General features: G+C 40.2%; 1 protein-coding gene and 1 long non-coding RNA gene across 2 annotated transcripts in view; one reads left to right on the top strand and one right to left on the bottom strand.

Moving 5' to 3' along the window:
- Positions 1–18616, top strand: part of LOC117518103 (5-hydroxytryptamine receptor 3A-like) — a 132971-nt gene that overhangs the window by 35549 nt on the left and 78806 nt on the right. The window contains exons 5-11 of the mRNA XM_034179165.1: positions 232–395; positions 1322–1532; positions 2457–2660; positions 2781–2956; positions 11082–11190; positions 11674–11834; positions 14774–14818. Of these exons, the coding sequence (XP_034035056.1) occupies positions 232–395; positions 1322–1532; positions 2457–2660; positions 2781–2956; positions 11082–11190; positions 11674–11834; positions 14774–14818 (1070 nt within the window). The remainder of the gene's footprint in view (positions 1–231; positions 396–1321; positions 1533–2456; positions 2661–2780; positions 2957–11081; positions 11191–11673; positions 11835–14773; positions 14819–18616) is intronic.
- LOC117518758 lies at positions 17259–17879 on the bottom strand. Its single transcript, XR_004563067.1, has 3 exons — positions 17730–17879; positions 17458–17545; positions 17259–17390 (listed from the first exon to the last, which is right to left on the bottom strand). It is a non-coding gene; the product is annotated as an uncharacterized LOC117518758 (long non-coding RNA).

Below are 18616 nucleotides of genomic sequence, written 5' to 3'. Positions count from 1 at the left end.
CGATGTTTTCACCGCCCACAAACAGCCCCCAGGGGGCAGTGGGGTACTGCCTGACCTTGAGAATATTTTAACTTATGCACAGCCACTTCCAGCAGGACTTTTACCTTGAAAATTTTTTCCAAGGAAAAATTTGTGGAATTGGAAACTAGTGTTGGCTGAGGTTTGCGCTCTATGAGTGCGGTGCTCTAGTCTTTTAATGTAACTCACATTTTGACTATATTTTCTTGCCAGCGTCTTCTCTACAGATTGAACTTTCAAAAACCACAGAGACAATTCTGCAAAATTCTAAAAAAGCAATGGGAACAAAAGGTGAATGGGAACTAGTTGGAATCACAGCAGAAAAACGCCAACTGCCATCTTCCACTGGAGGATTCTTTGATGAGCTTCGCTTTTACGTAAGAAATTACTTTACAACTTAAGTTTTTTAAATTAAACATTCACCTTAAATGCAGCATTGACATTAAACATGTAGAGCCAACTTCACTTTGCTGTTTATCTGTCAAAGAGAATCTTTATGAACTGACTGCACAGGAACCTGGTGCACTGTGATTAAAATGACAGAGAAGTGAGAGGTTTTCTGGCAAGAACACAGATCTGCACACAAAATATCACAGCAAACAAGTGGTTATGGGAGCAGTCATTCACCTCAGCTCCTGGAGTGACATGTTGCTGCTACAACACTGCCTCCTTCATCCCATTAATTCTCAAAATCCCATCAAAAAGGCCCCTCCCCATCACCACATACTGGATGTAACATTGGACCTGAAGAGTTTGAGGGAGAGTGGGGGTGGGGTAGTGGAGTTCATCCTTAACATGTAAACAGAGAAATACATTTTTAAATGCACAAATATTCATATTCCAACAAAAATCAAATGTGACTTTTTTCTATTTCATTATATTTATGTTATTACAATATATACATATTTCAATAAACTGCTCAAGTTGCAAACCTCAAATGGCAAATTATTTTATTTGTATTTTTAAAGATAAGTCATCACATATTTTAGTTGTTCACATTTTTATAAATATTCGATAGTTTGCCATTTTTAAAATTATTTTTAAAAGTTTAGATGCATTGTTTTTGAGTAATACCTTTTTGGGGTTGGGGGTCTAATCTCTCATAAAAACACATTTTCATGCCTTCAAACTTGCATTACTTTATAAAAAATAAAAATATATTTCATAAATATAGACTGCTGTCATGATACAGGAATTCTGTAATGGGTTTTTTTTTTTCCTCGAAGGTTGGTGTCATACTCTGCCATTATAGAAATGCAGCATTTACTGCGTGTTTTATGTATTTTTGCCAACATGTCATCAGGTCTCAGTGAGGCGGAGGCCCCTCATGTACCTGGTCAACCTCCTGGTCCCCAGCAGCTTCCTCATCACTGTGGACCTCTTCGGCTTCATGCTGCCCCCTCAGAGTGTGGATCGATCCCTCTTCAAGATGACCCTCATCCTGGGCTACACCGTCTTCCTGCTCATCATGAACGACCTGCTGCCCATCACAGGAAATAGCACACCTCTCATCAGTCAGTTTAAATCTGAACTCTTTCATTTTTGCGCTTGTGTTTCTGTTGTGTCACTGTGTTGTGTTTCCTGCTGCTGACGTTTGGTCAGCTGGCACACTTGTATATTTATATCAGAGGGTTTTAGAGCTTTTAGAGCTCTGATGCCTTTTGTTACGTCCGCCAAGGAAGTAATAAAATCATCTTGACCGTCTGTCTGACTTAGCAGGATTACGTCTAAACTACTGCACAGATTTTGACAAAATTTTCACCACAGATACATATTAGGCCATGGAAGAATCCATTAAATTCTGGAGGTGCTCTGGATCCGGATTCTGGGCCAAGTTTCACTTTATATAGGGTTTGAAGGATTACTGTTAGCAGGATTACATCAAAACCACTGCACGGATTTTGACGAAATTTTCACCACAGATACATATTGGGCCATAGAAGACTCCATTAAATGCTGAAGGTGTTCTGGATCCGGATTCTGGATCAAGTTTCACTTTACATAGGCTTTGAAGGATTACGTAAAAACGACTTCATGGATTCTCACCAAATTTTCACCACGGACACATATTAGGCCAAAGAAGACTCCATTAAATTTTGGAGACGATCCAGATCTGGATCCAGATTCTGGATCAAGATTTCACTTTATATAGGCTTTGAAGGATTCCATCAAAACTACTTCACGGATTCTCACCAAATTTGCACCACAGATAGATATTAGGGCATGTAAGCCCCCACTGAATTTTGGAGGTGATCCAGATCTGGATCAAGATTTCACTTTATATAGACTTTGAAGGATTATTGCAAAATAACTTCACGGATTCTCATCAAATTTGCACCATAGATAGATATTAGGGCATGGAAGACTCCACTGCATTTTGGAGGTGATCTGGATCCGGATTGGTGGACATCAGAAATCTCTGATTGCTCTTGTTTCAGATGTCTTCCTGTCTCTGCGCTTGGTCCTGATGGTGGCCAGTCTGTTCATCCTCATTACAAACCTGCTGTGTGGCTCTCTCAAACGGTCTCCAGTCCCTCGCTGGCTCAGGGTGTTTGTTCTCCACATCCTGGGGCACATGGTGCTGCTTCCCCCGAAGACCAGAAAACCAAAAGGCTCAGTCCATCAAAATCCTGTCACACAAGGTAGGACATCAGACAAAAAAAGTCATCAAATAAAAAGGTGTTTTTATGATTTATTCAGAGATTGTGATTAATGATTGAAATGTTTATCTCTTGAACATCCTAACGCCTCGTCTGTAACAGGAATAGAAATTTCCCAGCTAGCTGCAGACCAGCATCAGACTTCAGAGGAGAAGGGGCCGTTGGCTGATAACGCAAGCCCGGAGGAGCTGAGGAGGCTGAGCAAAGACCTCCAGGCTATCCGAGTCCACGTGGACCAGTACTTGAGTGGAAACCAGGACTCGGAGGACTGGAACCAGGTGGGTTTCATTGCAGACTGCCTGCTGTTCGGCCTCTACATCCTCTTCATATCTGTCAGCTTCCTCACCATCATCATCTGGGTGAACTCACGCAATGTCTCATGATTTTTTGTAGTTGATTTTGACTTTTTTGAGTGAGTGATTATTTGCAGTCTATTTAATGAGCAATGAAAGATTAAACACGATGTGTAGTTTTACATTTGAGTCAGGTATTTTCTGTATGTCATTTTTAATGCATAAAAGATGCTTTTTTCTTCTTTGCTTTTCTGTTATTCATTTCTTTTTTATGATGTCTTCATGCAATGTTTGTTTTCTGAAGGGTTTTCATTGACTTTATCAGATGTTGGTTTTCTGCTCTGCCTACTCGCTGTCAGTTAAATAACAAATATTTGGAAGCTTCAGTTTGTCTTCCAGGAATCGGATACTTCTCATAACCACAGGTTCACTCAGCGTTTTTTTTTTTTTTGTTGTTTTGTTTTGTTGTTTGTCTTTTGGCAAATCATGTTGTGAATTACATTTAGAACTGTGCATCTTTTTTGTCACAGGATCCAAGAAAGTTTCTCCATGACACTGAAAAATTACCCAAGTATGAAGAAAAAGTGGTGAAATATTGTAAAAATTGTTCATTTTGAAATTACCCTTTATGTTGGTATTTGGTTGAATCATTTCCAATTCTCTTGAATGATATTTAATATCCCTAGAATACTTGTTTTGTCTAATAATAGACCAGAAAATACAGAAAAATTTCCCAATTCAAATGCAAATGCGACTTACAGTAGTGTTCACAATAATAGTAGTGCTATGTGACTAAAAAGATTAATCCAGGTTTTGAGTATATTTCTTATTGTTACATGGGAAACAAGGTACCAGTAGATTCAGTAGATTCTCACAAATCCAGCAAGACCAAGCATTCATGATATGCACACTCTTAAGGCTATGAAATTGGGCTATTAGTAAAAAAAAGTAGAAAAGGGGGTGTTCACAATAATAGTAGCATCTGCTGTTGATGCTACAAACTCAAAACTATTATGTTCAAACTGCTTTTTTTTTTAGCAATCCTGTGAATCACTAACCTAGTATTTCGTTGTATAACCACAGTTTTTCATGGTTTCTTCACATCTGCGAGGAATTAATTTTGTTGGTTTGGAACCAAGATTTTGCTGGTTTACTAGTGTGCTTGGGGTCATTGTCTTGTTGAAACACCCATTTCAAGGGCATGTCCTCTTCAGCATAAGGCAACATGACCTCTTCAAGTATTTTGACATATCCAAACTGATCCATGATACCTGGTATGCGATATATAGGCCCAACACCATAGTAGGAGAAACATGCCCATATCATGATGCTTGCACCACCATGCTTCACTGTCTTCACTGTGAACTGTGGCTTGAATTCAGAGTTTGGGGTTCGTCTCACAAACTGTCTGCGGCCCTTGGACCCAAAAAGAACAATTTTACTCTCATCAGTCCACAAAATATTCCTCCATTTCTCTTTAGGCCAGTTGATGTGTTCTTTGGCAAATTGTAACCTCTTCTGCACGTCTTTTATTTAACAGAGGGACTTTGCGGGGGATTCTTGCAAATAAATTAGCTTCACACAGGCGTCTTCTAACTGTCACAGCACTTACAGGTAACTCCAGACTGTCTTTGATCATCCTGGAAATGATCAATGGGTGAGCCTTTGCCATTCTGGTTATTCTTCTATCCATTTTGATGGGTGTTTTCTGTTTTCTTCCACACATCTGTTTGTTTGTTTTTTGTCCATTTTAAAGCATTAGAGATCATTGTAGATGAACAGCCTATAATTTTTTGCACCTGCGTATAAGTTTTCCCCTCTCCATTCAACTTTTTAATCAAACTACGCTGTTCTTCTGAACAATGTCTTGAACGGCCCATTTTCCTCAGGTTTTCAAAGAGACAAGCATGTTCAACATGTGCTGGCTTCATCCTTAAATAGGGGACACCTGATTCACACCTGTTTGTTCCACAAAATTGATCAATCAATCAATCAATCAATTTTTTTTATATAGCGCCAAATCACAACAAACAGTTGCCCCAAGGCGCTTTATATTGCAAGGCAAGGCCATACAATAATTATGTAAAACCCCAACGGTCAAAACGACCCCCTGCGAGCAAGCACTTGGCTACAGTGGGAAGGAAAAACTCCCTTTTAACAGGAAGAAACCTCCAGCAGAACCAGGCTCAGGGAGGGGCAGTCTTCTGCTGGGACTGGTTGGGGCTGAGGGAGAGAACCAGGAAAAAGACATGCTGTGGAGGGGAGCAGAGATCGATCACTAATGATTAAATGCAGAGTGGTGCATACAGAGCAAAAAGAGAAAGAAACAGTGCATCATGGGAACCCCCCAGCAGTCTACGTCTATAGCAGCATAACTAAGGGATGGTTCAGGGTCACCTGATCCAGCCCTAACTATAAGCTTTAGCAAAAGGAAAGTTTTAAGCTTAATCTTAAAAGTAGAGAAGGTGTCTGTCTCCCTGATCTGAATTGGGAGCTGGTTCCACAGGAGAGGAGCCTGAAAGCTGAAGGCTCTGCCTCCCATTCTACTCTTACAAACCCTAGGAACTACAAGTAAGCCTGCAGTCTGAGAGCGAAGCGCTCTATTGGGATGATATGGTACTATGAGGTCCCTAAGATAAGATGGGACCTGATTATTCAAAACCTTATAAGTAAGAAGAAGAATTTTAAATTCTATTCTAGAATTAACAGGAAGCCAATGAAGAGAGGTCAATATGGGTGAGATATGCTCTCTCCTTCTAGTCCCCGTCAGTACTCTAGCTGCAGCATTTTGAATTAACTGAAGGCTTTTTAGGGAACTTTTAGGACAACCTGATAATAATGAATTACAATAGTCCAGCCTAGAGGAAATAAATGCATGAATTAGTTTTTCAGCATCACTTTGAGACAAGACCTTTCTGATTTTAGAGATATTGCGTAAATGCAAAAAAGCAGCCCTACATATTTGTTTAATATGCGCTTTGAATGACATATCCTGATCAAAAATGACTCCAAGATTTCTCACAGTATTACTAGAGGTCAGGGTAATGCCATCCAGAGTAAGGATCTGGTTAGACACCATGTTTCTAAGATTTGTGGGGCCAAGTACAATAACTTCAGTTTTATCTGAGTTTAAAAGCAGGAAATTAGAGGTCATCCATGTCTTTATGTCTGTAAGACAATCCTGCAGTTTAGCTAATTGGTGTGTGTCCTCTGGCTTCATGGATAGACAAACTCACTGACTGAATGCCACACTACTATTATTGTGAACACCCCCTTTTCTACTTTTTTTTTTTTACTAATAGCCTGATTTAATAGCCTTAAGAGTGTGCATATCATGAATGCTTGGTCTTGGTCTTGGTCTGAATCTACTGGTACCTTGTTTCCCATGTAACAATAACAATAACAAATATACTCAAAACCTGGATTAATCGTTTTTGTCACATAGCACTACGAGGTCTGTCAATAAAGTAAGGGTTCTTTTTGCTTAAATTTTCATTGTTACGCAGATGATACCCAGCTTTATCTATCCATGAAGCCAGAGGACACACACCAATTAGCTAAACTGCAGGATTGTCTTACAGACATAAAGACATGGATGACCTCTAATTTCCTGCTTTTAAACTCAGATAAAACTGAAGTTATTGTACTTGGCCCCACAAATCTTAGAAACATGGTGTCTAACCAGATCCTTACTCTGGATGGTATTACCCTGACCTCTAGTAATACTGTGAGAAATCTTGGAGTCATTTTTGATCAGGATATGTCATTCAAAGCGCATATTAAACAAATATGTAGGACTGTTTTTTTGCATTTACGCAATATCTCTAAAATTAGAAAGGTCTTGTCTCAGAGTGATGCTGAAAAACTAATTCATGCATTTATTTCCTCTAGGCTGGACTATTGTAATTCATTATTATCAGGTTGTCCTAAAAGTTCCCTGAAAAGCCTTCAGTTAATTCAAAATGCTGCAGCTAGAGTACTAACGGGGACTAGAAGGAGAGAGCATATCTCAACCATATTGGCTTCTCTTCATTGGCTTCCTGTTAATTCTAGAATGGAATTTAAAATTCTTCTTCTTACTTATAAGGCTTTGAATAATCAGGTCCCATCTTATCTTAGGGACCTCATAGTACCATATCACCCCAATAGAGCGCTTCGCTCTCAGACTGCAGGCTTACTTGTAGTTCCTAGGGTTTGTAAGAGTAGAATGGGAGGCAGAGCCTTCAGCTTTCAGGCTCCTCTCCTGTGGAACCAGCTCCCAATTCAGATCAGGGAGACAGACACCCTCTCTACTTTTAAGATTAGGCTTAAAACTTTCCTTTTTGCTAAAGCTTATAGTTAGGGCTGGATCAGGTGACCCTGAACCATCCCTAAGTTATGCTGCTATAGACTTAGACTGCTGGGGGGTTCCCATGATGCACTGAGTTTTTCTTTCTCTTTTGCTCTGTATGCACCACTCTGCATTTAATCATTAGTGATTGATCTCTGCTCCCCTCCACAGCATGTCTTTTTCCTGGTTCTCTCCCTCACAGGGGGTCGTTTTGACCGTTGGGTTTTTTACGTAATTATTGTATGGCCTTGCCTTAAAATATAAAGCGCCTTGGGGCAACTGTTTGTTGTGATTTGGCGCTATATAAATAAAATTGATTGATTGAATTGATTGATTGACTCCAAAATCTAAATAAATTGGATTTATGATGACACAGAATGAATATAACAGGAAAAAAAAAAATCCTATTTGGGATACTGGAAGCACCAAATAACGTGTGAGTTTTTTGTTTTGAGTGTTCTTTGCAGTTTCCTAAAGCATGTCGGGATAATGAGTGAAATGAACATTGTTAGCATGCTAGCTTACGGCCCTGTAGCATATCCTTCCATTGTGAATATCGTGTTTGTGATTAAAACCTTAATATCCTCACATTTTTCAATAGTATGTAGTAGATAAATATGCTCTACCCAATGATTGAGTGACCATTCAAGGGTTAACAAAATATCAAAGTGATAAAATACACTAAACTAATACATTATGTAAAATCTTTTTTTCCCTTCAACATTCTTCTTCTTTTTAGGCTGCCAATGTAAGCACTCTATTTCCTCTAACACACAGGTTATCATTTGACTCATAGTTGATTGATTGATTGATTGATTGATTGATTGATAGATAGATAGATTGATTGATTGATTGATTGATTGATTGATTGATTGATTGATTGATTGATTGATTGATTGATTGATTGATTGATTGATTGATTGATTCTGGTCTGCTTGAGGTTTCATCATATACTGTATTTCCTTGATTAAATTACTAACCTTTAATCGGGAACTGCCTCATTTAATGATCAGGTCAAAACTTTATCTGAAAAAAATAAACGCCTGCCTCAAATAAGCGCCGGACATTATGTGCATTAAAAGGACTAAATTTGGTCAGTTTGTCCCTCAATAAGCTCCTTCATCAATCTCCAAACTAACATTACCAGTACGTGCAACTTTCCTCCATGAATTGCACATCATTTGATCGTCTTATTCTGACTCCGTGTTGTAAAGTTGGTCATATTTGCGGACTTTTCTGCCAAAACGTATTTGATCCATGATCAAAATGTAATTGACGGGCGCACTGCAAAAACTATAAATAGCACGGGAGAGGACGAAGTGAAACCAGAAAAGTGACCAATCACAGCCCTTAGCGGTTTCATTTAGCAGGTGCATGTCAGGCTACAGAGAGTGTTCGCAGCCACGCAGAGGGCTCTGATTGAGTGGTTGTCTTTGGTTCACCACAGCCAGGGATATGTGTGAAACTTAATACCATTTTGCAGTGCAGGCAGGAAGCAGCATTGGGAAGAAAATAAACACTCTGGCTTTTAATCAAGGAAATACGGTAATGCTGCGTTTACACATAGGCAGGACGCATTACGAATGTCATATTTGCCTCATTCTTGGCACATTCCTGACATTCTTAACATGACTTAACACATCTGAATAGGTTTCTTAATAGTGTGTGTTGATGTGTGATATTCGTGATTTTCATGGAGCATGTTTTTGCCTCTCAAAAAATCCATGAATGTCACGCACCACCCTCATTTCGCCTCATGTCGTGGAGATCGCAACTGAGCGTGTTGATCTGTCTTGATTAGTGTTGATCCTTAATAGAGCATGACAGTGTTCTTCTCTGACGTGCGCACAATTAAACCCTGCTGCACTGCATTCAGTTTCATTGCTGCAGTATGCTGAAGAAGGACAGTGACACCAAGTCAGCTAAGTCTCGTTCCAATGGTCATCAGTGCGCTCCTGCAGGTGTTCCACCTGCTGCTGCTGCGCCTGATGATTTGGAAAACGAGTGAGACGAGAGCCGCGTGGAGCCACACAGCTGGCTCTCTCTCCGTCTCCTCCTCCTCTCTGCACCACTCCATGGCACAGAGCCCAACTAAGCATGCAATCACAAAGTTCTTCTGCTGTGGCTTAATCTAGATTTTGAGGAGCAAACTGGAGCAATCTGAAATGCTCAGCAGCTGATGGTAGGGTGAATATGGGTGTGTGTGTGTGTGTGTGTGTGTGTGTGTGTGTGTGTGTGTGTGTGTGTGTGTGTGTGTGTGTGTGTGTGTGTGTGTGTAGACAATTCACCTCATTCCCAATGTGACAGAATGTAACGATGCACTGTTACACGCAATAGTGCGGAACAACGCAGAACAGTGCGCAACAGCGTGGTACATTATTCTTGACCATGCGTAATGGTTCCTGATAATTCACCAACATGTGCCATGAATCGTAACGCATGGTAACAGGTTGCAGCAATTCCTGAAGAGACCTGACGCCTCTGCCCCGAATCATCACATTCGTGTTCAGCGGCCAAGAATGTATACTTTGTGGCATTCGTGACTTGTCGGCGTTATGTGTAAACACAGCATAACTAAAAGAAAGCAGTTTTTCCCTTACCAGTGCTGCCAACGTACTTGCTCATGGGGTGGGTAAGACTACACAAGACTCTTGTGCAGTGCCTTGGGGGTGACTTATATGCAGGGATGCACATAACTGGTACTCATGGTGCTTGAGTGTGTTAAAAATAAATTATACGGAGCAGAGAACACGAGGGAAGCACTTCATAAGAGGAAAGCAATGACCGATTGTAGGAAAGGTGTTTCCCTCTGCTGTGCATCAATGATGTTTAGCACACGCGAGCACAATGAGTACCAGTTATGTGCACCCCTGCTTATATGGTGATTTGACACTGTGTAAATAATTTGAATTGAACTGAAGAAATCCAAAGGGTCACTGGATCATTCCCTATGCTTGTTTTTTTCATGTAGTGTGCAAAATCATTAAGATTATTAGGACATTACATTATTATGCTCATTTGAGGTGATGGTCTAGTGGTTAAGCATTGTGCTTGAGACAAGAGGATCCTCGGTTCAAATCCCAGCCTGACCGGAAAATCAATAAGGGCCCTTGGGCAAGGTCCTTAATCCCCTAGTTGCTCCCGGTGTGTAGTGAGTACATTGTATGGCAGCACCCTCACATCGGGGTGAATGTGAGGCATTAGTGTGTAAAGTGCTTTGAGCATCTGATGCAGATGGAAAAGCGCTATATAAATGCTGTCCATTTACCATTTGAGATATTTTAACACTACTTGTAAATAGCCACATTTCTTTTACTACATCAAAATTAGCTTGGCTGGTTGGATCATCTGAGGTAGCTAAACTTAAATGTTTTGAAGTAATCGTGTCACAGTGTATAAATTAGGAAAAACAACTTTAAACAGAACTAACATTCTACAGTATACAAAATGGCAGGTCGGACGTGAACGTAACCCTCATAGGTGGAGGTGTTAAAAAAAATTAAGTGGCTGAGTGGTTACTGAAGGTGTTGGAAAACAAGTTGTACCTGTGTGTTTATGAGTCAGAACCCTCTGTCCTTGTGTTTCACGAGCTCGGCACAGGTAAGGGCTTCGTTTTGGTCTCAAAAATCATGTTCTTGAAAATTTCTGAATATGACGATTCACTTTTTCATTTTTAATCAGGTTGTAAATGTAAATTTGACTTTGAACCTTTTACAAATGCATATTGGTAGTGTTAATTGGGTGACTAATTGTAGCCTCACGTATTGTATCTGTGCACAGCAGCTGTCCTCGCTGTCCATGTCATCTGATTGGTGGAGGACATTCCGTCCAGCAATGGGTTCATCACAGCACAAAATCAGCTTCATAGCAGCTTTTCTCTTCATGTTAGGTAATAATATTCTTTCATTTAGCACTTTGCTGCTTCTAGTTTGATATTCTGTCGATTTTTTTAGTTGATTACTTTTCGCTCTGCTTCTCAGCCATTAGCAACTTGTTTTTTGTGCTACACTGTAAAAAAGAAAACCTAAATGACTCAACTGATAACAAGTTGGAATTTGGAAGTTTGTCCAAATTAAGTTGACAAATTAGGTACAAATATAATGTGTAAGATTACAATAAATCAAGCTAATTGAATTGATTGTTACCAACTAAAGCATTTTATGTTGATCCAACAATTCCATTTTTTATTTTTAGTGAAATCTGCTAATTTTGTCATCGTTTCCACTTTGCGCATGGAAATTTGATTTGATCTGACTGTTGCTTTGCACATCGGTGTGCCTAAATTAAAAAAAAAGCCTAAAAATCTTGCAACAATACTGATGCATTTTAAATTATAGAGAAAACCTTTCAGCTGATGTTTGTCTTTCGACAGTGTCTCTGTCTTACGGTAAACTGCCTTGTAAAGGCACCAGTGGACCAACGTATGAGTCCTTGTTGGATGTGTTTACCCTGAAACCTTTTAGGCCTGTGGTCAACCTCAGCAATCCCACAGCAACCAACATTTCCTTCACCCTGTATGCTGTTCTGGGCGTGGTGAGTCCCTCACTTTATGACTCATAATTAAAGTAATGAGCAGGAAAATGCAGCCAGAAGTGCTGAAGACCTCCAGGGACTGTCAGCAAAAAAACATGTTTGCTGTAATCCAGACCAGGAGATTACAAACATCACTGATGATTCATAAGACCACCAGATCTGGACCGTTATCTTGATCTAGATCAATGTATGCCTATGGATCAACAAACACGGGGTATATGTTGATGGTTTTTCTCACGAAAATCAGTACATTCATTTTGGTGAAATTATTCACAACATCCAAAAATATCATGTCTGATAATGCTAATGAAAGCAAAAAGTATTCGTGGATCTGTGACTTCATCGGGATCCAGACCCAGACTTAATGCAGAGGTCATGAACCCTGCTCCTTCAGATCGCTTGTCCTGCATGTTTTCCATGTGGGCCTGGGTAGTCAAGCCTGGAGTTTCCTTACTCTTGACTGGCTGAGCACACCTGAGCAGGGTTGGTGACCCCTGATTTAACAGGTCTTTCTTGACATGTGCCCCACCCCTGCACATACGTGGTCTATTAGATAATAAACCAACCCTTTTTTTTTTTTATAACTATATGGATTTGAATGACGTGCGATTACACCAATCATGCTTGAACCCTTGTGCGCATGCGTGAGTTTTTTCACGCGTGTCGGTGACGTCATTTCCCTGTGGGCAGGCCTTGAGTGAGATGTGGTCCCACCCTCTCTGTTGTGTGTTGGGGGGTGTGGCTGGATGTTTTGGTGTTCTTTTCTTTTCTTTGCTCTTCAGGTGGCATGGAAACTGATTCTTCTGTGGAGAAGGTGCTGGCTGAAGAGTCCTCATCCTCATCAACATCATGTGAAGCACCTGTGACTGGTGCTCACATGCAACCTTAAAGACTTTCAGCTGAAGCAGATAATTGGATGGCGTTCTGCATTTAAGGCATGTGTGATTCAAGCAGAACTGCCGGGAACTCGACCTTGTGATGTTCGTTTGTGAGACGCTGAGGACCGCGCCTGGGTTTGACACATCGAGCCCGTGAAGCAAGGAAGGGTGAGGACACTTGCTGTCAGCACACATCAAAGGTGATTAAGTGTTTGACTAATTGTTGATAGTAACTTGGTGTTTTGTTACACAGTATACTTGAATTGTGATGAGAATTGTGCAGCTTGCTTCTCACTGCTGTGGCGTGCAGGATAAGTGATCCTCCACCTGTTGTGAGAAGCTGCTCATTTGCATAAAGTTAAAAAGATACAGACCTGAATGTGTTGCTGATAGCGTGTGTCTTTTGAAAGTTATTGTTGTAACTGCTGACTTACCTCGCCTCTTCTTTGCTTCACAGAGAGTCGGTTTGTCGTGTCCACCTGGGGGGTGTTTGGCGGTGGTAGTGGGTCCAGGAGCGCCGGGCTTTGATCCTTGCGGGCGCTGGAGAGCGTACCAACAGTCACTCCACCAGAAGGACGCTATTTTTGTTTTTACACCTTTTAAACACAGCGGGTGAAATAAATATATTGTTTTTGGAACCGCTTTTCTGGTTATTTGTAGCGCTGGGTTCCGTCTGACGCAGGTCCGCTCCTCAACCCGCGTCGACACATAACACTCTCGGCTGAATTCCTTTGTTTCACACGCTGCTCGAGACGGCGCGCGTTGCTTTATCAACATTTTTTCTGAACCTGTGAGGAATATCCGAGTGGACACTATTCGAGAAATTAAGCTGGTTTTCGGTGAAAAGTTTAATGGCTGATGAGAGATTATGGGGTGTTTCTGTCGCTGTAAGGACTTCCCACAGAGCAGGATGTCGTGCAGCGCTTCCAGGCACCGTCGCGGTCGGCCTGTTTCGACCTGAAAACATCCTAATTTAAGGCTTAATTCACCCAGGACGTCGTGAGAGAACAGAGAAGATTCAGAAGAGGCCGGCATGAGGACTTTATGCGGACATTCCACTGTTTAAGGACATTTTTTAATGAAAGACGTGCGCGCAAATTCGCCGAGTCGTTTCCGTGACGACTCGGCAAATCTGTGTGCGCCGCGACAGGAAAAACACCTCCGTGTTGAAAACCATTTGTAAAATTCAGGCGGCTTTTGATGGCTTTCAACAAGTGAGTAACTGAGAAATTGTTTAACAGCTTGGGCATGTTCCAACTTGCCCGTTAAGGTTTCCAACGGAGGTGTTTTTCCTGTCGCGACCCCCCGCAGTCGGGTCCGGCCCGACACGCGACTCTGCCCGCACGTTCTTTCATTACAAAATGTCAGTTAACAATGGAATGTCCGAATAAACTCCTCATGCCGACTTCTTCTGAAAGTTCTCTGTTCTCTGACGACTTCCTGGATCAACAGAGCCTGAAATGTGGAAGTTTTCAACTTGAAACGGCGAGACGCTGCCGCCTCGAAGCACAGATCGCCGTCAGGTGCCGTGGGCCATCCTTAAAGCGACAGTTACAGACCAAACTCTCTCATTAGCCGTTAAATTTTTTTTACCAAAAACCAGCTGAATTTATCAAATGGTGTCCACTCAGTTGTGCCTTAGTTTTGAAAAAATTTTTATCAAACAAAGCAGCAGTCTCTGAGCCATTCCTAAACAATGAAAAAATGACGAGGGGGTGGGCGACTCCTCACTCAAAGACTGCCCACAGGCGAATGACGTAACCGACAGGCGTGAAAAAACTCTCGCATGCCCACGAGGGTTCAAGCATGTCTGATGTAATCACACGTGATTCAAATCCATATGGTTTTTGAAAAAAAATAATAAGGTCGGATACTTTTCTAATAGACCTCGTAGTTTCATTAACACCAGTTTACTGGTTTTTGTGTAATGCAGCTAACAAACAAATAAGCAAGTGAAAACATGACCTTCTTGGTGGAGGTAATTGTGTGAAATAAACGTGTTTTTTGACTTGAGCAAAAAGTGGAACTGGTACAGCTTTACTTTTCTACTCTGCCTTTCAGAATGAGAAGACTCAGATACTCACTACTTTCCTCTGGCTGAGGCTGGTAAGAAAATTATATATAGCAGGTAAAATAAGTATCGGACGCATTATCATTTTTCTCAATGAATATAATTCTAAAGGTGCTATTCACTTGAAATTTTCACTAGATGTCAGTAGTAACCCCAGTAATCCCCAGATGCAAAGAAACCAAAATAAATAAGAACAGAACTTAAGTTATGTGTAATAAAATGGAATGATGCAGTGAAAAATACACTTACTGAAATTTATTTAAAACTTCATACAAAAGCCTTTGTTGGTAAAGACAGCTTCAAAACACCTCCTGTGTAGAGAAATTAGTGACATTCATTACTCGGGTGTAATTTTGACCCATTAGAGAGAAAACTAACCCACCTTATGTCACATCAAAGGGTTGGGCCCCCTGATTTACGACCTAAAGGTCAAAGGTCGCTCCGCCTCCAAGCCCCACCTCCAAGCGCCGCCTCAAGCCCCACCTCCCCGCCCCTCCGACCTGCATCTAATATTTTAATATCCTTTTATATTTTTTAATTCTTGAATTAAAGAACGATTAAAAAATACCCGAATCTTTTTTTAATGTAATTATGGGGTGATTTTATGTATTAATTAAAGAATGAACTAATTATGAAATAATTAAACCTGAATATCTAAAACAGCGTCTAATATTTTAATACCCCTTTACATTGTTAATTTGTTGTTCATACATTGTTAATTCTTAAATTAAAGCATATCCTTTTATATTTTTTAATTCCTGAATTAAAGAACAATTTAAAAAATACCCTTATCTTTTACGCAATTAGGAGAGGATTTCTTTAATTTACTAATTAAACATGAATATTTTAATACCCCGGAACATGACCCTGTGTGTGTGTGTGTGTGTGTGTGTGTGTGTGTGTGTGTGTGTGTGTGTGTGTGTGTGTGTGTGTGTGTGTCATGCCAAATGGTAGACAGGAAGGGGGGGTGGGGTTTAGAACAGGGAGGTGCGGGCGTGTGTGTGTGTGTACATCACACCGAATGGCAGAGAGGGAGGGGTTGTTTTTACAGCAGTGATGGTGTGTGTGTGTGTGTGTGTGTGTGTGTGTGTGTGCATGCATACTTCAAATGAGAACCTTTTTTCACAAAAAAAACCTCATTTGAAAAACAATTTAGCCTTTTCAACAATATTATAGGAAAGAACACAGGCTGTATAAGTTTTAGAATATGTGGTTTATTGCATTCATTAAAGTCACACACAGAGAAAAAAGCAACTGTTCACACTTATTAAAGCCCGCTTACATAAAGGGAATCGTGAAGAAAAAAGTATACGTTTGTGTTTACTAAACCCAACTTACATTAAGAAAAAAGGTATTTGTTCCACTTATATGAAGAAAAAAGTACATGTTCATGTTTATTAAACACAACATACATGAAGGAAAACATTAAGAAAAAAGTATTTGGTCCACTCACATGAAGAAAAAAGCATGCGTCCATGTTTATTAAAGGGTCACCATCGTCACCAATTAGCTGACAGATGATTATGATGTCTCCAGCTGCATATAATCCCCTGTGGCGAGTCTGCTCAAAGGTATTTTTATAAGGCAGCAAGCTCGCATATTTTTTTAGTAAAGTCAACTTATTATATTTTACATATTTTGGTTATAATGTTAAAATTCGCTGTTGTTACTCTGCTGTTTTATGATTTGTAAAAGTCTGCACCAAGCACTTGAAAGTTACACATTTCTGACAAATTCTGTCAAAAAACATTAAAAGCCTCGGAGCCGACACACTGCTGTCAGTATGACAAGAGGAAAGCGTGTCATGTAGAATCTGTTCATTTGTTCAGAGTGTAATTATAAATCTCAAGCCGTTTTTAATGTGGATAAAGATTTAAATGTGGTTGTTTTGCAGAAGTTCCCCTGAAAACACACTGAACATGTAATTTTACAATTCACATAACTCACACACACCGTATCTTTGATAGTATCGTTAAACTGTCAGCGGTCATTTATTGAGAAATCTAACTAGCGGAGGGTTTTATGTTATAAATGGTTATTTGGTTGTGAAAAGCTCCACAAAATCTTACTTTTTGAGCTGATGCTGACGGCATAAATTTTTGTCTGAGAGGGGAAACGTCTGACATTACATAGCCAATATGTTTTTTTTCTTACATTATGGACCTTTAAACACTTTAGTTAGATTATGACTGCAGGACCTTTGTGGCCGGGACGGTGGTGGGATCAAACCTGGATGGCACTAAAGACCATTCCTCTACCAGGTCAGCCAAAGGGGAATTCCCCGTTAGCCAAGCTAGCGGGAACGTCTTTTCAATCAGGACCCGGGTCCTTCATCCCGCTACAATATTAAATCAATGTTTTTCTTTTTTTCTTACCTCATAAAGGCGACTCTCTCCCTGGCTCCTCGTGTCGTCTAATAACCCTCTGGGGTTAATTTGTCGGGCTGAATTCTTCTTCTTCTTCTTCTTCTTCTTCTTCTCGTTAAACCAGAATAAACTTTTTATGCATCGCAATTATTCTCTCTCAAAAACATTTATTAATACCAGTCCAAAATATCCTCGAACCTCCGGGCATCGTGTAGGAGCGATGGTCTCACCTCGCCACAAACTGAAAGAAAAGATGCGACTTAATAAATATTTACACTTTAGAAAACATCATGATTTTTTTTTCTTACCGTGTAACGCGAGTCCCTCCCTGCGGCGCTCTGTTGACGGTTCGATAGACCTCTGTCGGTTATAACACATCAGCTCTGCGTTATTAACCTGTATTTTTAATGTAAATGAAATTTCAGAGGGTTTACATCTCTGCTGCTGTGTCTGGGGAAAAGCTTGATTAAACAGCGTTAAATAAACTCCTAACAGAGAATATCCACAAACTGTAACACAGACGATACTTATTAATTAAATATTTACACTTAAAAAAAAAGTTATGACCTGATTTTCTTACCTCATAAAGGAGACTCTCTCCCTGGTGCGTCGTGTCATCTAAATTATCCTCTGGGGTTAATTTGTCGGGGTGAATTCTTCTGCTCCATCGTAACCAGAATAAACTTTTCTCTCTGTGGGGCTCTATCTAACAAAAAACATCATTTAAAAAATGTTTACCACCAAGGATCCTTGTAAAAAAAACAAAAAAAAAAACCAGAAGCATTTCTATCAAAAGATTACTTAAATCACTTACCATGAAAGACTTTCGCACTCTGAAGAAAAAGAAAACTTCATTCCGAGTTCATTAAATGAACGTCTGCTGCGGTCAGCGGCCAGCAGCTGGAATGAAGGAAAAATACTGCAGTGGGGGGCCGGACAGGAAAGCTTGTCAAATCTTCAAAACTAATGTTTTTTTCGTGTGAAAATGTAACCCCTGTCTTAGGAGAACCTCTTGATCATATCTTTAAAGTTTTATCACGTTTGCATAATTTAAAACGTTGTTATTAAGTACAGACGTGTTGATGTTGAAAGTTGTTTTTAGCCATCTGCCGATTAAAAGTGATGAAAACCGATGATTAGTTTCAGTCGATGTTTTATTAGTAACAAGGTAAAAAAACATGTCTGATGGTAATGTATTAAAAAAAAAATCTTGATCATAATATCCAGTCTGTTTCTTATTTGACACACACACACACAGCCATCCTTTTATGGCGAGAAACCTTCCTAGTGTTGGAAGTCTTTTTTTTTCTTAAGTTTCTTCCTGGCCGGCGACTTGGTTGAAAGACGGATTTCATCCGGCGAGCTGCTCCATCCTTTTTAAAGCTTCTGAAACTGCTCACGGGCTTGCGGGTTTGATACGCACATCACTGGAATGTTCTGCTCCTGTAAAGTATTGAGGAACTTCTC

Source organism: Thalassophryne amazonica, chromosome 10, assembly GCF_902500255.1.
Source record: "Thalassophryne amazonica chromosome 10, fThaAma1.1, whole genome shotgun sequence".
NCBI lineage: Eukaryota > Metazoa > Chordata > Actinopteri > Batrachoidiformes > Batrachoididae > Thalassophryne > Thalassophryne amazonica.
Note: the sequence above shows the minus strand (reverse complement) of the source record. Positions and strands in the feature narration are given on the sequence as shown.